Below are 25,345 nucleotides of genomic sequence, written 5' to 3'. Positions count from 1 at the left end.
GTGTGGGCTGCAGGTGTCGGAGCTGGCCCGGCATCCAGTGTGGCAGGACGGACTCTGGTGTGGAGCGTCTGCACCCCGTCCAGGCCCCAGCCTGCCCGTGGAGGGGTGCTGGCTCTGAGGGCCCCGGGCAGGGTGGCTGGGGCCTAGCTGGCGTCAGAAGGGAGGGACAGCGCGGAGACTGCTGGTCAAGGTGGAAGGTTATTTGCGCAGCGGTCGGGCCTCTGCTTGGGAGCGCGTCCCAGGCAGCCGGCCCCACACAGTCAAGCGCCCTGAGCGCAGCCACCCGCACGGCAAGCTGCGTCGGCCCCTCGGCCCCTGGGACAGGAGGGGTCTTGGCAACTCCTCGCCCCATGGTCCTCCAGGGGTGATGGGCAGGGACAGCCAGCCTGGGTCTTCTGTCTGGTGAGGCGGGGCACCCATCCGGGTCCCGGCATGGGCACTGAGGGCTCCGTGCCGAGTGGGCTGCAGGCTTTGGGGGTTCAGGAGAGCATGCGGGGCAGTGGTGGACCCTCAGCTGGGCCGGGGGCCTCCTGGTCAGCACCGATGGCTCTGTGGACCTCAGTTTCCTTTTTGGTAATGGGGCAGCAGGGTGCCGGCCTCCTGCGTGGGCCCTGCCAAGCTCGCCGGCCGCTCTGTGCGCCTCCTTCTCACCCCCCAAGGCAGTTTACCCCGCGTCTTCCTGTGCTCTGAATGTGGGCTCTGTTGGGTCTCCGCCAGCACCCGTGGGTGTGGGGCCCTCTGTACCTGCCCAGCCAGTAGGCCCAGGCCCACGCCTTTGGGTATGGAGTTCCCGGGGTCCCAGGCACCTCGGTGCGGGTCTGTCTGCACAGCGCTGGCTCTGTCTGCTCCTCTCCCTCCCGCCCTGCATGCTGCCCGCAGCCCCCGGTGCCTGCTCTGCTCTCTGGGTGACCTGCTTCTTCTCTTCCTGTTTCAGGCATGAGCCATGAGCCCAAGTCCCCTTCACTAGGGATGCTATCCACCGCGACCAGGACCACCGCCACCGTCAGCCCCCTCACTCCCTCTCCGCTCAATGGCGCCCTGGTGCCCAGCGGCAGCCCTGCCACCAGCAGTGCGCTGTCGGCCCAGGCCCCGCCGTCTTCCAGCTTCGCTGCTGCTCTGCGCAAGCTCGCCAAACAGGCGGAGGAGCCCAGAGGTAAGAGGCGCTGCTGCCCGCCGGCGCCCCCTCCGGCCTGGCCCACACCCAGCGGGTGTGGTGATGGGAGAGGCCGCTGGCCACGTGATCCACGGCACCTTCTCGCGTGGACACACTCCCAGCACCTCCCCACCAGCGCGAGACCGGGGGTCCCCAGCTGTTCACCTCGCTGCACCTCTGCTTCGCTCTGTGCTTCTCTCCCTGAGCCCTGCCTCAGCGCTGCCCTGTGCGTGCGTGCGTGCGTGCGTGCGTGCGTGCGCTGTGGGCCACAGGAGCTGGAGCAAATTCTGGGGGTGCAGGTCCTGCCTCTGTGGGTGACTCGGGGGTGCTGATCGTGTCTATGATTTGGGGTACTGGTCCTGCCTCTGTGGTGACTCGGGGGTGCTGATTGTGTCTATGATTTGGGGTACTGGTCCTGCCTCTGTGGGTGACTCGGGGGTGCTGATCATGTCTATGATTTGGGGTACTGGTCCTGCCTCTGTGGGTGACTCGGGGGTGCTGATCGTGTCTATGATTTGGGGTAATGGTCCTGCCTCTGTGGGTGACTCGGGGGTGCTAGTGCTGTCTGTGATTTGGGGGTGCTTACCCTGTCTTGTGTGATTTGGGGTGCGCATCCTATCTCGTGTGTGATTTGGGGTGCTGGTCCTGTGCATGTGTGATTTGAGGGGTGCTGTCTGGGTCCCTGGCTCTAGCTTTAGGGGTCCTCTCGGAATCCGCAGGGCTGCATCGCCCAGGGCAGCTGTTGCAGGGCTGCTGATGGCGCAGACGCACCCGGATACTCAGGCCTTTGCGTTCTGGCCATGCCTCCCCTGCATTCTTTTTGCACTCTGGGGTTCAGAGCTAGGGGATCCCAGGTGCCCGTACCTGCCATCTGCCTCGTCCTAAAGCTTCAAGCTGAGAGTCCTGGACTTCAGGGCATGGGGAGCCCGCCGGCACCGTCCCATGCACAGGTGCTTGGGCTTCAGTGGAACGGCCAAGCTCTTCTGGTCTCGATCTCTCCCAGCCCAGGGTCGGGGTTGGCCGTCCTCACTGCGTGCCCCTCCCTGTGTCCTGGCTCACAGGCCTTGGTGAGCCCTGGGTGGGGGGCCACCAGGTGCGCGCGGGGTGGCCTGGGCCCTGGCTGCCCAAGGCGGCTGCCAGCTCTGCGCGTGGGCAGCTCTGCCTTCTGCTGAGGAGGCGGCCAGGGTCTGCGGCGGCTGGCCAGCCGGGGCGGCCTGCGGCTGCGGCTGGATATCCCACCCCCCCCCCCGTCTGACGCACAGTCTAGGCTCCACCCCGCCCCGCCCCGCCGTCTGGCCCGAATGATGGGCACGTGGGTGGGCCCACGTACCGGAGGCTTCTCTTCCACGGCTAGGCCTCTGTGTCTGGGAGCTAACCGTGCCCGTAGGTCCTGACAGCAGAGGACAGGCACGGTGGGCGCGGGGCTGCCTCCGAGCCACAGCTTTGAGGCTCCGGTGCCCAGGGACTTTGCAGCAGAGGGGGGACAGGAGGACAGGAGCGGTGCTGCTGTCTGAGGCTCCAGCTTGGCTGGGCAGGTGTACGGGGCATGCAGTGCGGTGTGGGGCCGGGGCTCCCTCCGCTGTGTGAAGGAAAGCTTGAGGCCTCTGGCGGTCCCCTCCCAGCAGCCTCAGTCACAGCCCAGACCTCGCCATCCCCCACCTGTAGGATTGCCCAACAGCCCTGAGATGGGCCGGGAGGGGAAGCTGAGGCTCAGGATCACGGAGGCCCTGGGTCGGGGGGGGGGGGGGGGGGGGTGGTGTGCACAGGCCCCTGGCTCAGGAGGCCGCGGGTGGGTGTGGTGAGCCTCCACGGGCACTCTCCACACACGTTCCGGCTGGAGGGCCCCACCCCACCCCTGTGCGGCATCCACGTGGGTTAGCGGCCCGAGCCACTGCCTCTGCCTCCTGGGCCGTGGCCCGTGAACCTGTGTGGTCTGACGTCTGCGGAGGGCTGGGCTTTCTCAACTTCAGCTGTAATTCACGTGCCGTAAAAGTCACCCTGTAAAGTGCCTGCGGCCCCGTGTTTCCAGCACGGAGCGTGCCGCCATCTCTGCTCGCAATGCCGGGACGCTGTGTCCTCCACTGCCTTGGGCGGCAGCAGCCAGGCCTGTCGTGGTCGGAGCCCGGCCTTTCCTGCTCTGTGGGTGACTGGACGGGAGGCCCTGGGGTGCTGGCCTGCCGCGGGCCTGTGATGGGGTCCGCACTCCATCCCGGCACACGTGGCGGTCGGCCGAGCCACGGCTGTGTGTCCGGCCGTGCCAGGTCTCACTGTGGCTGGTCCCCTAGCCTGGGCACACCAAGCCTCCCTTGCCCACGCCGGGTCCTAAGCGGGGGCATTGCTGAACCTGACACAGAGAAACCACAGCCCCAGCCCGTGCCCCTGCCCTGCACCCCTGCCCCGCCTTGCCAGCGGCCTGCCGGGCACCAGCCTTGGCGCTGTGACTCGGCAGTCCCAGCATGCTCCGCTATCGTGGGGGGGCGGCTTGCAGAGCCGGCGGGGCTGGGTGCCCTCCCTTCCCGGCCATCCTCATTGGCTGCCAAGGGTGCACTTGAAAATTCAGTCAGACAGAGGCCCCTGCCCTGCGAGAAAGGCAGAGGCGGAAGAGAGAGGATCCTGACCCCCCCCCAACCCCCCCCCCAAAGGATTGAGCCGAGGGCCGCCACCCAGGACTTGGTCCACATAGGCCAGGCGGCTGGGCTCCCTCGGCCATGAGCATGGTGCCCTCATGGCCTGCACCCCACCCCACACCTGAAGCCCGGCCTGGGAGCCCCCATGTCCTGCCCTCCGTCCACCCCTGCACTGCAGCTCGGCTCTGGGCCTCAGCCTCCTGGCCTTCTCTGGGCTCTGGGCCTGACCTGCCTTGTGGTGTGCTTGTTGAGTGACTAGATGAGAAACCGAGGGCTCTGGGAACACCCCGCCTTCTCCCTGCCTTCCCCGCTTCCCCGGCTCCCAGAGGAGAGCCAGACCTGGAAGCCCTGCCCTCTCCCCTCCACACCCCACCCTGTGTGAGAACTGCAGGGCCCGGGCTGTGCGGCCGTCTGCGTCTCCCCGGGGCCGCCGTGCCCGAGCCGGGGTGACCTCAGCCTCCTGCGACATCTGGTCACAGCACAGATGGCACGGCCCCTCACGCCCACCCAGGGCCGTCCCTGCCCCATTGCCTGACGAGGGACCACGGTGACGTGGTGGCAGTGGACTGGACGGTCAGTCCGGTTGCTTGCTGAGGGGTCTCTGGTGCATCTGGAAGCGAGATCCTGACCCTGGGCATCGCTGGCCAGGGAAGCTGGCCTGTCAGCTGTGGAATGGGCCAGGCCTCGGAAATCCGCCTCGTGCAAAGCAAACAGCCAAGTGGGCTGGGCCTTCTGACGCGGCCGCCTCCCGTCGGCAGTGCCGTTGGGCGCGGGGGCGTCTGCGGGCGTCTGGAGCCCCATCTGTCTGGCGGCACAGGTGTGGGCACGGTGGCTGTCCTCCGTCTTGTCAGGCTGGAGTCTCGGGAGCCAGGTGGGCCTGGGAGGCCGCAGCTGGAGGCCAGCACGGCCAGCTCACCCGGCTCCGCCCCGTGCAGAGTGCTGGTCTAGGCTTCGAATGGCAGGAGGCGGCTGGCCCGGCCCGGCGTGGCCTTCGTGGTACCCGTGGACGTGAGTGCCGGCCGCCCTTCCCCAGCCATCTGTCCTTCCTCCCCATTCCTGACCCCACCGTCCTGGGCCTGGGCCCTGCTACAGGACCTCCCCTGGGACCTCTCTCTGGCTCTCCTTGGCCAGCTTCTCCCAGCCCTGTTCTGCTCTAAGGGCTGCCATTCTGCCTAGCAACGTTGGCAGATAATCAGCCATAGAAAATCAGTCCCCAAACGCCCTGGCCCCTTCCCCCGTGGACTTGGTCACGATAGATGCTGGGGTGCAGAACCCCAGCACCCCCTGAACTGGGCTCTGTCTCGCAGCAGCATAGGGCGGCCCCTCAGCTCTTTGGTGGCTGAGCCGATGCTGACCCAAGCGCTGTGCCCGCACCCGCTGTGGCCCGGCGCCCCGGCTCTGCCGCTCACCGCCTGTTGTGGGCCCTCCCTTGTGTCTCCGTCTACAGCAAGGGGCAGGGAGGCTCGGCCCCCCCCATGCTCTGATGCCACGGCCAGGGCCTCCTGAAGACCCCGTGGTAGGGACTGTGAGGTCTGCGGCCTGCTCGCGGCCCCGCGCATCACGGCCTCTTTCCCGAGGGCTTGTGGTTGGTGCTCGGCGGCTGTTGGCCCGTTGTCTCGAGTTGACTTGGGGGCTCAGGGCTCATCTGCGAGGTTGGACAGCAGAGGTCACATGCACGCCCTCCGCCTCTTGTCATCTGCAGTCCCGTGTCACGGACTCCTGGCAGAATACCGCCAGTTAATTACAGCAGTCACCGACCTCCCTGCGGCAGCCGTGCCGAGAGCCAGTGCCAGCCTCGCTAATTGGCAGTGCGTTGGGAAGAATCGATGGCCTCGCCGCCTCCAGGAGATGAGGCCGCTAATTGCTGATGGCCTCCCTCCGCCCGCCCCAGACGAGACCCCAACTCGTGCCCGGTCTCCCCCTCCGCCCACCTGCTCAGATCAGTGGACAGGAGCTGGCCTCGGAGCGGGGCCGGTGCTGGGGGCCCCGGGGCCTCTCGGCCTCATGCGAGGGCCGGGTCCAGGGCGTGTGTGGCTATGTCAGCCCCAGCCCCTGTGGGAGGCCGGGGCCCGGCTGCCCCAGCAGGGACACCAGCAGGACACCACTGTACCCCACTCCTGGGTGCCCCCAGACACTGCGCGGCTGCCGTGGAGCCGGCCCAGGCTGGGGCTTTGGGCTCGGGGTGCTGGCTGAGGGTGGAGCCGGCCCAGGCTGGGGCTTTGGGCTCGGGGTGCTGGCTGAGGGTGGAGCCGGCCCAGGCTGGGGCTTTGGGCTCGGGGTGCTGGCTGAGGGTGGAGCCGGCCCAGGCTGGGGCTTTGGGCTCGGGGTGCTGGCTGAGGTGGGCTGGGCTCCTCCGTCTCAGCAGGGTGTCGGTGCTGGCAGGTGCTGTGTCTGGGCGGCGGGCGCGGGGCCAGCGTGGCTGCCCCTGGGGAGGCCGGGGCTCCTCAGCTGCGCACAGGCGTGGCCCCGGCGCTCGGGAGGCTCAGGGGCCAAGGTTTCCTGGCTCAAGGTCCTCGAGTTCTCTTGCCAGGCTTGTCCGAGTGGCTGGGGGCCAGCCCCAGCCTGTGGTCAGTCCTGGCCTGCTGTCTCCTTGCTGCAACTCCTCCGGCCGGGCCTCTGCTTGGACAGCGGGCCGGGCCCCTGTCCACATGGGCTTCACAGTCCCTGGGGGGTGGACAGTGCTTTGCTGGCCCCACTGGGCCGTGTGGCCGTGTATCCCAAACAGCGGCCCTTGGCCTCGCCTCTCTGCCGGGCCAGGCCTCTGTGGAGGGAGCATGAAAACTCGGGGCCTGGCCTTGGCTGCTCAGCGGTCACAGGGCCTGGCAGGGGGAGGGGCAGATCTGGGAGGACTGGGTGGTGGCTGCTGTGGGCATTGTCCGTGCCACACTCAGTTCAGGAGGCTCTGAGGAAGAGGCTGGGGCAGCCTTGGTGCAAAGGTACAGGACGGTGCTGGGCGGACCTCGTCAGGATCAAGGCCCTGTCCTGACATCCGCGGACCCCTGGACCTCTGCCAAGGGTGAAGGGGGGGCGGGCAGGGACGGGAATGTTCCAGAAGTACAGTCGGGGGATGGTCACACATGCAGTGGGCATACCACAGCCGAGCTGCGTCCTGGGGTGTGTGTCACGCCCCTCCCCTTGTCCCTGCCCACCACCTCGTCTCGTCTCCTGAGACGGAGTCTGCGAAGGTCCCTTTCTGGCCATCCCGGAGCTTCCTGGCAGGGATTCTCTTCCTGAGACACCCGGGACGTTGTGTGTGCCACGGGTGTGGGCTGTGTCTGCTGGGCACTTGGGAGGGTGGGCACGCACGCCGGGGCACCCGGTGCCCCCTTTGCTGGGCCCATGGGGCAAGGGGCCGGGCAGCCGGAGCCCCCAGTGACCCCCCAGGTGGCCGGGCCCTGAGCGTGCACTCCCCTGCCATCCGCGCGTGCAGGGGGCCGCGTGGGGCTCGGGACGTGGCTGTGTTCTCTGTGGCCGCGAGCGAGCACGATGGCTCCCGCTAAGCCAGGCTGCTGTGTTCTTCTCCCGCAGGGTCTTCACTGAGCAGCGAGTCCTCCCCTGTGTCCTCTCCAGCCACCAACCACAGCTCCCCGGCCAGCACCCCCAAGCGCGTGCCCATGGGCCCCATCATCGTCCCTCCTGGGGGCCACAGTGTCCCCAGCACGCCCCCCGTGGTGACCATCGCCCCCACCAAGACCGTCAATGGCGTGTGGCGGAGTGAGGGCCGCCAGGTGAGCCCCCCCACCCCGTGCTCTGCCCCCTGCACCTGCCCAGGGTCAGGACCCCACACCTGGTGCTCAAGGCCTGCAGGGCCTTTCTAATTAGGGCCCACCGCCAGCTGCAGGTTCCCAGAGGGACAGCACCACTCGGAACCACTAATTAAACCACGGCGTGGGGAGGGGGGGCGGGGCAGCTCTCCCAAGGCCCTGCCGCGCTCCCTGCTCCCCTCCCGGGGGGAGGCCAGCTGTCCAGGGCAGAGACAGGAGGAGGACAGCCCCTGCAAGGGTCCCTGGCCCCCGGGGGCTTTGGGCGGGGCCCGGCTCTGCTTCCACGGCCGAGGGGCCTTGCGTCTGTCCATCCTCCAAAGTCTGTCTTGGCTTCAGGCTTCCAGGGCATAGGGCAGAGGAGGACGGGATGGTCTGGGGGCCATGTCCCCTTGGTGCTCCTGGGGACTGGGGGTGGGGGAGATGGCCTCTTACGGGGCCGGCCTGGCCTCGGGGGCCCCTGTGTCAGCTGCCCCGTGCCCGGTGCTCAGGGACTGCCGTCTCGGCCCGGGGTCTTGTCCTGCCTGTCCCGCCTCTGCCCTGTGACGCGCTTTGGCACCTGTCCCCGACCCCCTGGGGGTCCCTGCCACCTGACAGGCTTAGAAACGCAGGGAAGGCGCCAGGAGAGCCCGTTCCCCAGGAGGCCGGGCAGCCACTGTGGGCCAGCACTGCGGCTCACGTCTCAGCTGGGCACCAGGCTCAGAGTTTAATCCCCTGGGAGAGGGCTGAGAGGCTCTGAGTCAGGGGGGCTCCTGAGGCTCAGCGGGGAGCCAGGCCGGGGGGGGGGGGACAGCAAGGGCCCCGGGGGGGTCTCCAGCTCCGGGCAGCAGAGGAGATGGAATGAGAAACGGTCTATTTTGAAGCTAACAGGGCATGTCCTGCCTGTCTGAGTGTGGAGGCTTCTAATCACCCGAGAATGACGGCTCCCCTCCCCCCTGCTCGCTCTCCCGCTCCCCTCCCCCCGCTCCCCCTCCCACTCTCCGCCTTTCATGGCTGCAGCTGCGTCTGTGTGCAGCCTGCTCAGCAACAACAAACTGGTGTGCCCATCTGCCTGGCGCCCCGCCTGCCAGGCCCCCGCGGGCCGGACACGCTGTCAGGGTCACCTCCAGGCAGTCACCCAGCCTCTTGCCCCAAGCCTGAGGCTGGGGGTGCTGCGCCCCCCCCCCCCCCCCCCGTGGCACCTGGGCTCTGCTGACCTAGTTCCCAGGGGCCCGGGGCTGGCTTGGCCCTGCTCCAGCTGGAGGAAGCCCAGCAAGCTGTGGCTCCTGGAGCCCTTTGCCCCGCCCCACCCCCTCCCGCTCTCCAGCTTCCCTCCTTCCTTGTTCGTCCTCAGCCAGGCCAGGAAGGTGCCACCATCACCTGCTTCTGTCTCCGCTAAGGGGTGGGGGCAGGGACACCCTGGCTGAGGACATCACCCCACTGGACCCTTCTGCCCTCCTCCCAGGGAGGCCGTGCACGCAGGACTCGGGGATGGTGGGGTGGTAGCCGAGCCCAGCCCCTGGCTCCTGTCTCTGGGGGCAGGAGGGGCTCCCCATGGGCTCCGGGCTTGGCGTTGGTTTAGCCTGCCCCAGGCCTCCTGGCCCTCTTGCCTCGTGCAGGGGTGGGGACGGGTGGTGTGCAGCCTCTCCCACCTGCTGGGGCCACCCCTGCAGTCAGTAGGTCAGGGAGTCACGGAGCAGTCATGGGGCTCCAGAACTGGCCCTGCTCTGTCTGGCGAAGGAGAAAGCCCATTCTGCTGCCCACCGACAGCTGGAACCCCCCCCCCCCGTTCCACAGGGCCTGGGGGGAGGGGGCATGCGGGGCGTGCGCACATCTCGCCCCTGAGATGTTCCAGAACACCTCTTCTGGGAGAGGCGGGTGGGAGGTCGTGAACCTACAAGGGCCCTGCCGGGAGCAGAGCCCAGCTGAGCGAGGGGAGGGAACAGATGTTGCCACTCATTAAAAATTCCAATCAGCGGCCTGTCTGCTTCAATTAGTCACCGCTGACTGCTGGGGGGCGTGCAGGGAGGCGTGCGGGGGGGGCTGACAGGCCCGGGGGCGCTGCCAGCTCACTCTGGCTGTGCCCAGGAGTCATTGGTGCTGCTCGAGGACCGGGGGTCGGCCGGGCCCCCTTCATTCCAGGGTTTGTTACTGTGGCCCTGGGCCGGCTGCTCCCAGGCGCAGGCCCGGTCCCTGCCTCAGCCTTCCCTGGCTCTCCGCTCTCCCCGGGTTCTGGCATTGCTCTGTGGTCCTCGCGCCACCTTGTCATGAGGCTTCTCGGCCAGGACCCCAAGATGACTCGTGGGCCTGCAGGCTGCCCCTCCTGCCTCTCCTGGCCTCGCCAAGCCCAGACCCAGAGACGTGTGGCCTGTGGGTGAGCGGCCCTGCCCCGCTGCGCTCTCGGCGGCTCCCGGGGCCTCCTAGGGCAGCTTGGGCAGCACCGGGGGCCCTTGGTCCTTATGAGACGTGGGCTGGCCGAGGCCAGGCGCTCTGTGGTTTGTAGCTGCCGGGAGCTGGTCTCCGGGAGAGAGAGGCAGGGTCTGGCCTTGCTGCCTGCTGGGGACCCCTGCAGGGCAGGGCAGGGCAGGGCAGGGCAGGAGCCCCCCCCAAGCCCTCCCCATGCCGCAGTATAGCTATGGGAGGGATATTTCTAGAGCACAGGCTGCACTTGGTTGGGGCTTTGTGCGGCCGTGGCAGGCGGCAGTCATGGGAGGCAGCTTTGGCCTTGGGGTGGGCCTGACCCTTGCCTGTCCCCCAGCAGGATGCCGGCTCGAGGGGAGGCAGCAGCGGCCGGGAGCGCCTGGTGGTGGAGCCCCCACTGACCCAGGAGAAGGCTGGGGGCCCGGCCATCCCCTCCCACCTGCTCAGCACCCCCTACCCCTTCGGCCTGTCCCCCAGCTCCGTCGTGCAGGACTCCCGCTTCCCACCTCTCAAGTAAGTGCCCAGCGGGGGCCGGTGCCCAAGGCGGCCTGGTCTGCACCGCCCCACGGAGCCGCCAGATGCTGGCCGCCTGCCCCCACCCACCCACCCATGCCAACCCCACCCCTCCTAAGCCCATTCTCTGGTCCTAGGGGCCAGGAGCCCCTCCAGGTGGGGCAGCTGCTCCCTGCCTGTGTTGTGGACCTCCTGCCACTTCTCACAAGCCAAAGGGGGGCCGGGGGTGTGGCTGGGGTCAGAGTCTGGGGCGGGGCTGGGGGTGTGGCCGGGGTCAGAGTCTGGGGCGGGGCTGGGGAGGAGTCAGGGGTGGTGCTGGGGGCGGAGTCAGGGGTGGGGCCAGGGGCGGAGTCTGGGCCGGGGCTAGACACGGCCCAGCTCACGCAGCCCCGGCTGGGTCTGCAGCCTCCAGCGGCCTGTGCACCATGTGGTGCCCCCCAACACCGTGACCGAGGACTACCTACGAAGCTTCCGGCCCTACCACACCGCCGAGGACCTGCGCATGTCCTCCCTGCCCCCCCTCAGCCTGGACCCCGCCACGGCCGCGGCCTACTACCACCCCAGCTACCTGGCCCCGCACCCCTTCCCCCACCCAGCCTTCAGGTGAGACCCCCCCCCAGCCTTCCCCCTACAATTCCAGTTGTGGTTCTGAAGGGAGCCCTCGGGGTCACTGCTGGCGAGCGGCGAGGCGTGAAGAGGGCTCAGCGGGTGACAGGCCGGCAGGGGTCACGCGGCGTCCTCACGGGCCTGATGAGCCGGACCCACGGGGCTGCCTGTGCTGGCCACGCTGCCGGCCTCCGGCCGTGGGTGGTGTCCTGCCTGGCCGACACGCGCTGCGGACGCAGCGGGATCTCGGCCTTCGGAGGAGGCGTTTCGTGGGTGTGAGCTTGTCATCCGACCAGCCCTCCTCCAACAGGATGGACGACTCCTACTGTCTGTCAGCCCTGAGGTCCCCGTTCTACCCCATCCCCACCCCCGGCTCCCTGCCGCCGCTGCACCCGTCGGCCATGCACCTGCACCTGTCGGGGGTCCGCTACCCTCCCGAGCTCGCCCACTCCTCCCTGGCCGCGCTGCACTCGGAGCGCATGTCCGGACTCAGTGCTGAGAGGTAAGCCCGGCCCGTGCCCGGCCCCGTGTGCACACGCGGCTCCTCGGCCCGTCCTCAGCATCTTGGCTACTCGATGAGGCGGGGCGGGCGGGAAGCCTGGGCCGGGGGGGGGGGTGTGTGTGAAAGGGGGTCCACACAGCATGGCCCCGCCTGAGCCTCTGCTTGCTTCACAGGCTGCAGATGGATGAGGAGCTGCGGAGGGAGAGAGAGCGGGAGCGGGAGGCTGACCGGGAGCGGGAGAAGGAGCGGGAACGCGAGCGGGAGCGCGAGCGCGAGAAGGAGCGCGAGCGGGAGCGCGAGCTGGAGAAGGAGCGGGAGCGCGAGCAGCGGGCCCGCGAGAAGGAGCTGCTGGCCGCCAAGACCCTGGAGCCCGCCGCCTTCCTGCCCGTGGCCGACCTGCACGGCCTCCGCGGCCCCCACGCCCCCGAGGAGCGCGGCAAGCCCTCGGAGCAGCTGACCCCCACCCGAGCAGGTACCCGGGCGGGGCCGGTGTGGGGGCGCCCGGCCAGGCGCTGCGCTGGACCGCGGGGAGCCGCAGGGGCGTCGGAAGCACGCGTCCCGGGGCTCCCATAGGTCGCTGACTGGGGTGCCGGCAGGCGGACGGGCGTGGGACCTGCCGTCTGTGACGGCGTTTATCCCCACAGAGAAGCTGAAGGACGGGGGCCTGCAGGCCCCGAAGCCCGTGCAGCACCCCTTGCACCCGGTGCCCGCCCCTCACCACGCCGTGCCCAGCCTCATCTCCAGCCACGGCCTCTTCTCGCTGCCGGGCAGCAGCGCGGCCACGGCCCTGCTCATCCAGCGCACCAACGAGGAGGAGAAGTGGCTGGCGCGGCAGCGGCGCCTGCGCCAGGAGAAGGAGGACCGGCAGTCGCAGGTGTCCGAGTTCCGGCAGCAGGTGCTGGAGCAGCACCTGGACATGGGCCGGCCCCCCGTGGCCGCCGAAGTGGAGCCCAGGCCGGACGGCACCAGGTGTGCGCACAGCTCCGTTCGCTGAGCGGGACCGGGGGAGTGGCGCGGTCTCGCCCTGGCCGGCGTGGGGGGGGAGCCACGCAGCCCAGCACTCCTCACACGCAGGCCGCAGCCCAGCACTCCTCACGCGCAGGCCGGGCCCCGGCTGGCCGAGCCGAGACAGATGGGGCCAGGCCTTGGGTCTGCCCCCGCCCACCCGCTTCCCTCTGCCGACGGCTGCCTTTAATTTCTATTGGAGGAAAAGCAAGGATTGACAGGGGGCGTGAGTTTCTAGTCCAGGGGGGAGGGGGTCTGTTTGCCGCGATGCCCGGCCTGCCAGGTCCCAGGACATGGCTTCCGCTCTGCAGGGAAGCAGGGGGCCATCCCCCTACCCCACCCCCACATTTCACCGGCTGTGAGGCCGGCCAGGGCCAGAGGCGCTGGGGTCTCAGTGTCTGGGCACAGGGTGACCTTTGCTGTTCCTCTTCCCCCTTCCCTGCGTGCGTAGCCTAGTGAGGGTCTGTGGAGCTCGGCTGTGGTGGGCGGGAATGAGCCACAGGCAGCCCCTCGGGCCTCGTGGAGGCTGGCCTCCCGGAGGCCGGCCTCCCCAGTGGCCTCAGGACCAGAGGGGCGCGCGGCCTCCAGGTGTGGAGTGGTGTGAGGCTGCCTCACAGCGAGACCGCGGCTCTGGCGGGGTCCCTGCGCTCTCCGCTCGAGACCTGTTTATTGCTTGGCTCTGGTGTGTGGCGTTTTTATTCTGCCTGCGGACGTATGTCTTGTCTCCCTTGGCTGCGCTCCGCTGCTCGAGGCTTGCAAGCCGGAGTCCGCCAAGGTGGCCCCGGTACGGTGCGTGGGTGAGCACCGCCCGGCAGAGCGAGCGGAGCCGGCCGAGCTGGGAGGCCCCGCAGCCCAGCCCGCCCTCCCCCCTGCCCCGGCCTTTTTTGCAGACCTTGCCCTGGACCTGTGGGCAGCAAGATCCCACAGTAAAACAGAAAGATAAGCTTCGCGAAAGCACAGTAGTCTTTTGTGATTTGGCTTGTGTGTCAGATGCGTGGTGGAAACATTTTTCACGGGGAGGCAGAGCGTGTGAAGGAAGGGCCCCAAGGCCCCGGGGTGGAGCTGGCCGCGGGGGTGGGCTGGCCGGCCTCTCACCTGCCCGTTGCCTGCCACGTCCAGTCCTCCGGCCGGAGGGGAAGACGCGGTGCAGCCAGGCACGGGAGCCCCGGCCGGCCGGCGGGTCCGCTCCGCTCCTCCGACTGACGAGTCCGTCTGAATTCTGTCTAGGCCGGGACCAAACCGCCACGAGCCGGCCAGCCGCGACCCCCCGCAGCACTTTGGAGGGCCTCCACCTCTCATCTCCCCGAAGCCCCAGCTCCACACCGTGCCCACCGCCCTCTGGAACCCCGTGTCCCTGATGGACAGTGCCCTGGAGACGCGGCGGGCCGAGAGCCACAGCCTGCACGGCCACCCGGCTACGTTTGAGCCCAGTCTCCAGGCTGCGCCGGTGCCCCTGGTGAAGGTGGAGCGGGTGTACTGCCCCGAGAAGCCCGAGGAGCCCCGCAAGCGCGAGCCGCCGGCCCGGGAAGCGGCCAGCCTGGAGCCTCCCGCCTTCCCGCACGGGCCTGGGCCCTTCCTTGCAGAACTCGAGAAGTCTGCACAGACCATCCTGGGCCAGCAGCGGCCCTCCCTCCCCCAGGCGGCCCCCTTCGGGGAGCTCAGCGGGCCCTTAAAGCCTGGGTCCCCCTATTGCCCTCCCACCCCCAGGGGCCCCGACCCCTCCTACATCTACGATGAGCTTCTGCAGCAGCGCCGGAGGCTGGTCAGCAAGCTGGACCTGGAGGAGCGCAGGCGGCGGGAGGCCCAGGAGAAAGGTGTGTGTGTGTGTGTGTGTGTGTATGTGCGTATGTGTGCGTGTGCAGTGTGTGTGCATGTGTGTGTGTTAGGGGGGCGACCCCACCTCATGCAGCTGCCCGTGCTGCAGCTTCTCAGCAGCTCCAGGTAGCAAGCTCACAGACGGCTGGTGGTTCTGCAGGGACAGAGAAGGCCTCTTGGATGCCCTGGGGTGCAGTGCCCTGAAGGCAGATCACAGCTGCGGGGAGGAGGGGGCGGGCACCAGAGCTGGCCCAGCAGCTGAGCTGGGACAGGGCTCGGGCTGCATCTTCAGCATGAGTTTCCTTTCTCCTGGAAACTCAGACCCAGCTCGTGTGGGACTTGGTTCTCCTCTGGAGTGCTGGGATTCAGGTGTGCACCGTTGAGCCGGGCTTGGAGCTCCGCTCTTCCCTAAAGCTACGGTGTAGACGGTCTTCCCAGGCTGCTGTGGAGTCCAGATTGACTTAGGGCTCCTCCCATTACACTCCAGGGGGGCTCAGGGGCCCGGCAGGGAGGGCTCTCCTGCTCTGTGCTCATCTCCTGGGGGTGCACACATAGCACACCAGCCGCGAAGGACACTGGGACCTTGGCATGAACAGCGGTCTTCGGGGGGTGAGCTCGGGGTTCGCAGACAGGCCTCACTGTCCCCTCACACGCGTGCCCGTTCCTGCCCTAGGATACTACTATGACCTGGACGACTCCTACGACGAGAGCGACGAGGACGAGGTCAGGGCCCACCTCCGCGGGGTGGCCGCACAGCCGCCCCTGAAGCTGGACACGTCCTCCGAGGTACCCGGCCGCCTGCCCCGCGGCACACTGGGGGACCCCAGGTGGGGCGCAGGGACCGCGCGGACAGGCCGCTGCCGGTGGTGTCAAGCTGATTTGTTTTCTTTCCCAATCCAGAAGCTAGAGTTTTTGCAACTTTTTGGCTTGACCACCCAACAGCAGAAGGAGGAGCTGGTGGCGCAGAAGCGGAGGAAGCGGCGGCGGCTGCTGCGCGAGAGGAGCCCGTCCCCGCCGGGCGCCCAGAGGAAGCGGCGGACGCCGTCCCCCAGACTGGCCCTGTCCACCCGTTACAGCCCGGATGAGATGAACAGCAGCCCCAACTTTGAGGAGAAGAGGAGGTTCCTGACCATCTTCAACCTGACCCATATCAGCGCCGAGAAGCGGAAAGGTAAGGCTGAGGCCTGCGTGCTGGGCTGGCCTGCGTGCTGGGCTGCCGCGCTCGAGCGCCTGCGGTGGACACGAGGACTCTGCTCCCGCACAGGCAGCCTGTCTAGCCGCCGGCCGCGCCACTTGCTTCCCTCCGGGGACTAGGCCGGGCGGCACAGCGCCTCTTGCCTTGCTGGACCTCTAGCAGGCCTGCTCGGCCCCTGGGCTTGGCGCTCCGCCAGCGGAGCCTGGGCGCGCGGGGGTGCGTGGGGGTGCGCCGGACGGGTCTGGCCGCTTGGCCGGGTGGAGAGCCTCTGGACTCTGGTCCAGGGCTGAAGAGCGTGGCTGCAGCTCCCGGCTTCAACCTCCTGGGCACGGCATCCAGGTCCCCGCCAGAAGAAGCCCGGCTGTTGGCCGTGTGCGAGCTGGGAATGCAGCTTGGTTTGTCTGTGCCAAACCCTCCGCGGGGCAGTGGCGGACCCTGGGAGCGGCCCAGCCGTGGGCACAGCCGTCGCTTTACCTGGCGCCTGTGAAGGAAGCCGTCCGCGGGGCGAGAACACCACGGAGGCAGTGGAGGTGGCGGGCCGGGCCTGCGTTCCTTTTCAGGACACAGCCGGGGTTCTGGGGAGTCGTGGAGGGTGGGCACGCCGCCCCCATGCCGGGGCCAGGGCCACTGCCTTCGCCTTAAAAACACCCCCACCTGAGAAGCCGCCACCGAAGAGGGCGGGCACGCCGCTCCCAGCGCCCAGCACCGGCCACGCACCGCAGCCCTGCAGAGAAGCTGAGGATCGGCCGCTTCCTTCCCATGCGCGAGGCCGCAGCCACGCCGCGCCTTAACTCCAGGCTGCTTTTCTCACAGACAAAGAGAGACTTGTTGAAATGCTCCGTGCCATGAAGCAGAGAGCACTGTCAGCAGCGGTGGCGGACTCGGTGACAAGCTCTCCCAGGGACAGCGCTGCCGTCTCCCCGAGTGGTAAGGGAAGGACACCCCACCCGACACCAGCACACGGGCTTCAGGGTCGCCAGTGCCGCCCACGGTCGCCGCTGTGAACCGGGCCTGTGGAGATGCGCGCCTGCCCGCCCTCCTGCGCGCTGCGGCTGCGGCTGCACGGCTAGGACGCGAGGCGCTAGAAGGCAGGAGGCCAGTGGTGGGGCCGCGTCCGTCTGTCCGTCCACCTCCCCCTCTGCCGCCTGCCGCGGGCTCCTCGTCACCTGCTCTCACACCTTTCTGTCTTCCGTCCGATGCCGCCTCTGCCTGCCAAGGACACGGGGAGGCCTCGCGGCCGCCTGGCCACTCGGCCCCTCACCCCTCCGCCGTGACTCTGCTTCCTCCCGCCATCTGTCTTCTCGCATGGCCTCGGGGCGCAGTCAAGGACAGACTTTTGATGGGGAGAGTCTGGGTTCTTTGCTCTAAGTCTGCTCAGCGCAAGCCTCCAGAGCCCACGGCCACACCTGGCCACCCCATGCTGACCTCTGCTTTCTCTCACTTTCTCTCCAGAACCAGCCACGCAGCCTGCCTCTCCGGAGCCAGACAAGCCTGTCAGCGTCGCTACCTCCTTGTCTGAAGTCCCAAAGGCCGTGGAGACAGGGAGGCCCCAGGAGCCAGCGCCCCCCGGCGGTGAGAAGGCCAGGCTGAGCGAAGCTCCCCGGGGCAAGAAGAGCCTGAGCATGCTCCATTACATCCGGGGCCCCGCGCCCAAGGCCATCCCTGTGCCGTTGTCCCACAGCGTCAACGGGAAGAGCAAGCCTTGGGAGCCCTTCCTGGCTGAGGAGTTCGCACACCAGTTCCACGAGTCGGTGCTGCAGTCCACGCAGAAGGCCCTGCAGAAGCACAAAGGTACAGAGCCCTGTCCCACGCTGACCACCGCGGGTCACTTGGGGCACAGCCGTGGGCCTCCCTGGCCCGCCCCTCTGTGTACACCAGGACCTGGCTTCTTGTCGGGTACGGGGCTGGGACCCGTGGCAATCATTCATTCACTTCCAGCAGCGCTAGGGTTTGAACTCAGAGCCTTGCACTTGCTAGGCACTACTTCATTTCTACCAGGCTCCAGGTGAGCTTGTGTGGACGCTGCATTTCCAGCACGTCAGCAGGTGGCGGCATCTTGAGTTCAGAAAGGCTTTGCTGCCTCCCCCGTCCGTGGGACCCACCCCAAGCACAGTCGCTGGGGTCAGAAGGGGACCGATGGCTAGCTTCATTCCCAGTAGATTCCAAGTCAAAACTGCTCAGGAGCTAAGTGTCGGTGGCTCACACCAGTAATCTTATTTGGGAGGCTGAGATCTGAGGATTGTGGCTTGAAGCCAGCCTAGGGAAAAAAGTCCATGAGAATGACATCCAGTTAAGTGGCAAAGAACCAGCAGTGCAGCTGTGGCTCAAGGGGGAGAGCGCTGGCCCTGGGCAAAGAACGAAGCAAGAGCAGGAGGCCTCAAGTCTGAGCCCCAGTGCCGGCACCTGCCCTCAGCATTGCTTTAGCCCCAGTGCCGGACAGGGCTTTTGCTTTCTTTATTTTTTCATTTTTGACTGAGGCCTAGGGTTTGATTCTTAGCATTGGGAAAACAACAAAAAGACTCCATAAAAACCAGGAATGTGACTAGAGTTTTCATAAGAATATGTCTGGGCCAGGCACCGGTGGCTCACGCCTGTAATCCTAGCTATTCAGGAGGCTGACATCTGAGGATTGCAGTTCAAAGCTATCCTGAGCAGGAAAGTCTGGGAGACAGCCAGAAAACAGGAAGCAGAGCTATGGCTCAAAATGGTAGAACACTAGCCTTGAGCAAAAATGTTCAGCAACAGGGCTGGGAAGGTGGCTCAGTGGTAGAGTGCTTACCTTGCATGCACAAAGCCCTGGGTTCGGTTCAATTCTTCAGCAACACGTAAGCAGAAAGAGCCAGAAGTGGTGCTGTGGCTCAAGTGGTAGAGCTCTAGCCTTGAGCTGAAGAGCTGAGGGACAGCGCCCAGGCCCGAGTTCAGGCCCCATGACCACCACCAACAAAAATAGTTCAGGAAGCCGGGTGCTGGTAGCTTATGCCTGTTATCCTAGCTACTCAGGAGGCTGAGATCTGAGAATCGCGGTTCAAAGCCAGCCTTGGCAGGAAAGACCGTGAGACTCCAATAAACCACTAGAAAACTGCAAGTGGCGTTGTAGCTCAAGTGGTAGAGCGCTTGTCTTGAGCTGAAGAGCTGAGGGACAGCGCCCAGTCCCAGAGTTCAAGCCCCATGACCAACAACAAAAAGTTCAGGAACAGCACTTAGGACCTGAGTTCAAGACCCATGACCAACAAAAAGAAAGGGCCCCAAAAGGCCACAGCACGCGCAGATGTGTCCTGAGCCACCGTGGCCCTCGTGGGCTGGAGCCTCACACGGGCCTTCCTGCGCAGCCCCTCGGAAGCACCCTTCCAGGGCGGGTAGCACAGTCTGCCAAGGGAGCGCAGGCCCACGTGGGTCTGTGCGTACCGCCACGCCCTTCCCGCGAGGGGGCTGCCAGCGGCCCTGTGCCAGCACCATTGCAGAGGTCACAGCCATGCTCGCTGCTGGCGCAGGGACAAGCATTCTTATGCTCTTCACCCCAGAGGGCTGTCTCTGGGCCCACTCCATGAAGAAATGCAAGCTCAGATGAGCGGGGCTGAGATCACGAGTCACCAAACAGGACCGCAGGCCGGCCGCCCTCCGTGGCCGCCTCGCGCTGTCCCTGACTGTGCTGGGCTCATGCGGGCATTTGAGGCAGACCCTTTTCCTGCACACTTCTGGGGTCTTGCTGCCCGCCTGGAGACCTGAAGTCCCGCCACCCCTGCTCACAGAGACACCCCTGTGCCTGACACCTGTTCTCTTCCAGGGAGCTCGGCTGTGCTGTCTGCAGAGCAGAACCACAAGGTCGACGCATCTGTCCACTACAACATTCCCGAGCTGCAGTCCTCCAGCCGCCTCCCCCCGCCCCAGCCCAACGGGCAGCAGGAGCCCTCGGCGGGCGGGCACGGCCCCCTCGTGCAGGAGCCAGACCGGGAGTCGGAGGAGGAGGAGGACGGCAGTGAGGACAGTGAGGACGAGGAGGACCAGGAAGCCCCCAGGCGCAAGTGGCAAGGGATTGAGGCAATTTTTGAAGCCTACCAAGAACACATAGAAGGTACTGGGCAGGCTGGGATGGGAGCTCTGGCGGGACTTGGGCTCAGCTAGGCCCAGGGGCTCGGGCCCAGGCCTGGGGAAGGCTAATTCCACCATCCCCAAGGCCATTTCACCCATGCCAAATACCCTCTCCTCCTCCTCCCCCTGCCAGGGAATTTACTAGAATGCCAGCCTGGGCACCGGCGTCCGTGGGGACAGCCCCAAAGGGGCCTTGCTGTACTGGGTACCTCTGATGGTGCAATGGCCCACTCTGTCACCGTACTTGGTACTGTCATCCTTGGGGATAGAACCCCCACCCCCCACCGTACACACTTTACACAAACTGGGCTTCTTCACTCTGAACCTCACCTCTGGGGACTCTGCGGAGGCTAGCCTGTGCCAAAGCTTTTATTTAGCCCTTCACCATTCCTGGTCCCAGGCAGGATGTTACCGTCCTCCCAGAGCACAGCTGGGGCTCTCCTGGAGAAGCCACAGGACGTGGGTCCTATGCCAGGTCCCAAGCCTGGCCTGGCATTCCCCAAGGATGCCCACGAGAGTGCCGGGGGGGGCACGGGCACCAGCCCCTCCTCCTGCACTCTAGCAGGGTGTGCTGGCTGCGCACGTGGACAAAGCTGGACAGCGGTGGCTAGCAGGTCTCAGACCAGTGCCACCTCCTGCATCATGTGACCACATTAAAAATGCAGTCATGTGCTACCATACTATACAAACTGGGTCCCCCCGTGACCCCAGCCATCTGGGAGGTAGAGCTGAGGATGAGCAAGGCTCAAGGCCAGCCGGGCAGCATTCATGAACCGCACCTTCCATCAGCGTAGCCAGGACACCAGTCACACATTGTTTGTTTCCTTCCCTCATGTTTGGATGTGTTGTCTGCAACTCCCTTACCTGTCATTATTTAATCATCTATATGTCTTCAGAAGCAGTATCTTACACTCTCAAATAGGGGTGGGTGTGCGTGTGTGTATGTGTGTGTGCATGTGTGTATGTGCGCACATGCTGGGACTTGAAACTCAGTTCCAAGGCTATGTCCCTGGGCTTTGTTATAGCTCCATTTCTGGCTTTTTGGTGGTTAATTGGAGATAAGAGTCTCACAGACTTTAGCCACTTGAGTAGCTAGGATAGCAAGTGTGAGCCGCCAATGCTTGGCTCATTTTAAATTTTAATGGCGCAAAAGGCATCAATCTTCGGGTTTGCGACGCCTTGTTTGGAAATCCTGTACCCCAGTCACTAGGATACTTGTAGCTTGCCTGACTCATTCTGGGCTACTGCTCAGCTGTTCTTGGCTCTTAGCTTTTTCCCATATATTTTAGGAAAGATCCTGCTAGGATTTCGCCTGGAATCTCTAAGGTAGAATTAAGAGGCACTGGTGGGATTCTTTGAAACTTAGCAGCATTCATTAACAATGAACCTTCCCAGAAGCCAGTTTTGGGTTTTTGTGGTTTGTTTTGTTTTTTTCTTGTTTTATTCCTGGTGGGTTTTTGTGGTGGTTGTTTGGTTGGCTTTTTCATACTGTTTGAATTTGCTTTGCTATCACCATTGTTTCTGCCTCTAAAATCAGGCAGCATTGGGCTGGGAAGGTGGCTCAGTGGTAGAGGGCTTGCCTTGCATGCCTGAGGCCCTGGGTTCGATTCCTCAGCACCACATAAGCAAAAAGAAAAAAAAAAGCCGGAAGTGGCGCTGTGGCTCAAGTGGTAGAGCGCTAGCCATGAGCTGAAGAACTGAGGGACAGTGCCCAGGCCCCTCAGAGTTCAGGCCCCACAACCAACCAAAAAAAAAAAAAAAAATCAGGCAGCATCCTATTTTTAAAGATAAAATTGTCCTTAAAGGCCTGAAGTCCCTCTCCCATCAAAACTTGGTCTGGTGTCTTGCTAAATCAGACTTTATTTGGTTAATAGCTTGTTTAAGGGACAGCAGTGATCCCCCCAACGCCTTCCTAATTAAACTGCCTTTGACTCTGGATCCCTGCTCATCCCCCTGGGTTGGGTTCATTTACAAGCCACGTGCCCGTGGCTCACTAGGAATCCTGGTTACTCAGGAGACCGGGATCCCAGACTCGCAACCAGCCCAGATAAGAGAAGCCCCTGAGCCGTGAATCTTCAACTAACTGAAAACATCTAAAAGTGGAGGTGTGCTCAAATAATAAGAGAGATAGCTGTGAGTAAAAAAGCTCTGGGACTGCACCCAGGCCGAGTTCAGGCCCCAGGCCGAGCAAGCAGGGATGCACATGCACGCGCATGCACACACTGTTGTCATAACCCAAAGAGCAGGGAGTGTGGTCCACAGGAGAGCCTTTGGCAGGCCACGCTGGAGGGGGGGGGGGCCACTGGGGTGAAGATGTGTGGCCCAGACCATGATGAGATTGCCACCTCTTGTCTTTTCAGAACAAAACCTAGAGCGGCAGGTGTTACAGACCCAGTGCCGGCGGCTGGAGGCCCAGCACTACAGCCTCAGCCTGACCGCAGAGCAGCTCTCCCACAGCATGGCGGTGAGTCGGGTTGGGGCTCAGGACACATGGGGTTTGGGCTTGGCACAGGCACATTTGGGGGTTAATCTATTCCTAAAAGACCAAAATTCTGCCGGGTGCTGGTGGCTCACGCCTGTCATCCTAACTACTCAGGAGGCTGAGATCTGAGGATTGTGATTCAAAGCCAGCCTGGGCAGGAAAGAAAGTCCGTGAAACTCTATCTCCAATAAACCACCAGAAAACCGGAAGTGGTGCTATAGCTCAAGTGGTAGAGCGCTCACCTTGAGCTGCAGAGCTGAGGGACAGTGCCCAGGCCCAGAGTTCAAGCCCCATGACCGACCAAAAATAAAAAATTTAAAAAAGACTAAAATTCTGTAATTTTGGGGAAACTCTGGCATCTGTTCATCATTCAAAGGGTTGGCTAAGGGGAATTACCTTGAACTTGCCCAGTTCTGATCCTGGAAGGTGGCGGTGCTATGTCGCCCCCTTTGGGGCCCGTCAGGGCGGAGGCCGTGGTGTGACAGTGCCCCTTCCCAGCTCTCCACAGCTGGCACTTACATGAATCTCCCTCCCCCCAGGAGCTGAGGAGTCAGAGGCAGAAGATGGTGTCCGAGAGGGAGCGCCTCCAGGCGGAACTGGACCACTTACGCAAGTGCCTTGCCGTGCCTGCACTGCACTGGCCGAGGGGCCACGCTAAGGGTCACCCCAGGTGACAGATTCCCTTGCACAGGCGGAACCTAGAGTATAGAAATATTATCTATTTTATTACCTTGAATATTTAATATTTTTCACTGGGAGGTTTGAAGCTTAAAAAACAAGAATGTGCCATGCATGAAGCAAAGGATTCCAGGCTCCAGGAAAACAAAGGAATGAGTTCACCTCGACTTCAGTGCGGCCAGATGGTCTTTGTCACCAGCGAGCAGCCGGTGTAGAAGGCCTAGAGTTTTCCTTTCTCACGGTGGTTTTATTCCTTCTTCCCCCACATAGGTCTTTCTGTTGTTGTTGTTGTTGTTGTTCTAATCTGAAAATGAAGGCTCCATTCCCAACACTAAAACCATGTCACGCATCACCCCCAGTGCATGGAAGGGGCTCCACCCCGCTGGCTGTTCCTTGTGCTGCAGCTCCAGCGCGCAGGCCCGAGGCCACGGGGACCTCCTTCTGCCCGGAAGCGAGGCTCCCCCTGGCTGCAAAGCAGGCCGGGTGCACTGTCAGTGAAGGCCCTGCTTCACTTTCCTACAAACAAAAGCTATTTGTCTTCAAAGCCACAGGTCCTAGGGGCTCACAGAGCGGCCTCTGGAAACGCTCTCACCTGAGAGAAACCCACAAACTAAAGGTACCTTTTGTCACGTGTGGGGGAGGATGTACAGAGCTCTGTGTAGACATTCACACCCGCTGAGTTGTTACTGGGGTGGGTGATGGTTTCATACAAACATAAATTTTGAGAGAAAAGTCAAAGGTGCTTCAGCCTTGTACTGTGTATATATATTAAAAAAAGTTTTGTATGTTTTTATTACTTTAATTATTGTTATAAAAAGCCTGCCATTTTTAATATGTGGTTTGGGGGAATTTTTGTTTTTCCTCTTTGGGGGTTTTGTTTGTTTTTGTTTTTTGGGGGGAAAAAAACCCTTGCTTTTAGTGTTTGTACTGCTGCTGGTCAGGACGTTAAAATATTGAAGTGTTTTTAAAAATTAAAAGGAGAAGCAACACAAAAAGAGCTTATCACTGGCGCCTATGCTATCACTTCATTTTTACTTTGAACTGCACCAGAACCTGATGCAGAAAAGCCATGCATTACTCCTTACCTCCTCCTGTCCCTACCCCAGACCAGGTAACAGCAGATAGCGCGCAGCTGGGTCACGAGGGGCAGGCGGTGGGAACACGCAGATCCCGTGCAAGTTGACAGCCGCGCACATGCCCGGCTCCAAGAACCATTCAGCCGTGATTGCTGCAGAACCCTAACATTGCCAAGAGCGCGTACAGAGTAGGAACCTAAGTAGCTACTGAGTGCCAGGCTTTGTAAGGCGGCCTCAAGTAGGCCAGCAGTGGCTGGGGTGAACTGGCAGTGATGGTATAGAAAGCAGGCTGTTCCCACCACTGGCTGCAATACGCTGCCTTGTACTGCCCCTTCAGGCAGTGTTGGATCCAGATCAGAACAGCACTTCCTACTGGAACAGGCCCTCGCCATTTGCTGGCCTGGGGGTGGGGAGCGGTCACGCCAACCTTTGCCGGCCACCAGCAGCTGCACTTACTGGCTGCTGCTCCCGGGGGCAGTGCCCTGAGTCCTAGCCCTTGCTGTGCTGAGCAGCTTGCTGACAGCTGGCATGGTGTTGCTTATCTGCCCCCACACAGTTCGCTTTGTACGTCTGCCAAGAGCCTTGCAGTTATTAGCAAACTCAGACAGAAAAGCGCTGCCAGTATTGCCAGCAGTCAGCAAGCGCCTCCTTCCACCAGGAGGCCTGGAAAAAGCAAAAGGCTATGACCTGGGCCTCTTCCCCTGCAGAGACCAAGAGCCGCAGTCGGGGCAAAATGTCACTCCTCTTCTTACGACCTGCTTGCTACTTACGGAGTAAATAAAGGCTTAAGAGTCCACACCTGAGCACTCCACACGTCAGACACCTGGTGGCTTTGGCTAAAGCAAAGGGAAAAAGTAAATCTAATCACCTAGTGGAAGGAAAGGCCCGGCCTTCTCTGCGTCTGAGAAGTGTCCTTGTTGGTCTTATTGGGGGGAAGGCTGAGTCAGGGGCAGTAAGTACCACGACCCCTCCACTGAAAACTGCCCCATACTCCCATCACACTCCTCACCGCGCCCCAGCCTGTTCACATCCAAGTGCTCTTGTGCTCAAGAAGTAATAAGACAATCAGCGCAAGTACAGACAAGTAAGGCAGCATGCAGAAACCGAGGTTAAGAAAGGTGCTTGGAAGTGCAAGCACCAGACACTGCCTGGCAATGGCTTTCCTGCCCAAGAATGAATTCTTTTTATAATCGGGGAACACTTCAGATGATTCTGGAAGAACACAGAACATCTAAGTCTGTTCACAGCAAAGGACAAAACGCAGTCACAACCTCTGAGGCTCTGCCCAGCTTCCTCCGGTTGCGTTTCAAAGACAAAAGTTTAGTAGTACGTCAGATTTTCTCTAGAGCCAATGGTGCGCGCGTGTCAGTACTCCTGTGACTGACTACCTTGGTCCTTCTCAGCCATGTGTCTTCCGCGTCACCTGGAAGAGAGCCCCATCTG

At 63.7% G+C, this 25,345-nt stretch overlaps 1 protein-coding gene across 4 annotated transcripts in view; it reads left to right on the top strand.

The window, feature by feature from the left end:
- LOC138823523 (genetic suppressor element 1-like) overlaps window positions 1-23,628 on the top strand; it is a 225,934-nt gene extending 202,306 nt beyond the window's left edge. The window contains exons 3-17 of one of the 4 annotated variants that reach the window (XM_070016894.1): window positions 935-1,153; window positions 7,309-7,508; window positions 10,279-10,454; window positions 10,860-11,057; window positions 11,371-11,562; window positions 11,736-12,034; window positions 12,207-12,531; window positions 13,795-14,381; window positions 15,056-15,168; window positions 15,325-15,553; window positions 16,391-16,504; window positions 17,030-17,368; window positions 19,362-19,649; window positions 22,027-22,130; window positions 22,688-23,628. In XM_070016894.1, coding sequence (XP_069872995.1) covers window positions 935-1,153; window positions 7,309-7,508; window positions 10,279-10,454; window positions 10,860-11,057; window positions 11,371-11,562; window positions 11,736-12,034; window positions 12,207-12,531; window positions 13,795-14,381; window positions 15,056-15,168; window positions 15,325-15,553; window positions 16,391-16,504; window positions 17,030-17,368; window positions 19,362-19,649; window positions 22,027-22,130; window positions 22,688-22,822 — 3,518 coding nt within the window. In that variant the 3' untranslated portion in view covers window positions 22,823-23,628. Of the gene's footprint in view, window positions 1-934; window positions 1,154-7,308; window positions 7,509-10,278; window positions 10,455-10,859; window positions 11,058-11,370; window positions 11,563-11,735; window positions 12,035-12,206; window positions 12,532-13,794; window positions 14,382-15,055; window positions 15,169-15,282; window positions 15,554-16,390; window positions 16,505-17,029; window positions 17,369-19,361; window positions 19,650-22,026; window positions 22,131-22,687 lie in introns of all 4 variants that reach the window. The other 3 variants (XM_070016893.1, XM_070016892.1, XM_070016895.1) reach the window with 3 other exon arrangements.
- Window positions 23,629-25,345: the final 1,717 nt, after the last annotated feature.

The sequence above is a fragment of the Dipodomys merriami genome, unplaced genomic scaffold (assembly GCF_024711535.1).
Source record: "Dipodomys merriami isolate MVZ:Mamm:240054 unplaced genomic scaffold, mDipMer1.0.p SCAF_120, whole genome shotgun sequence".
NCBI classification, from domain to species: Eukaryota; Metazoa; Chordata; class Mammalia; order Rodentia; family Heteromyidae; genus Dipodomys; species Dipodomys merriami.
This window is presented reverse-complemented; position numbering and strand designations above follow the sequence as displayed.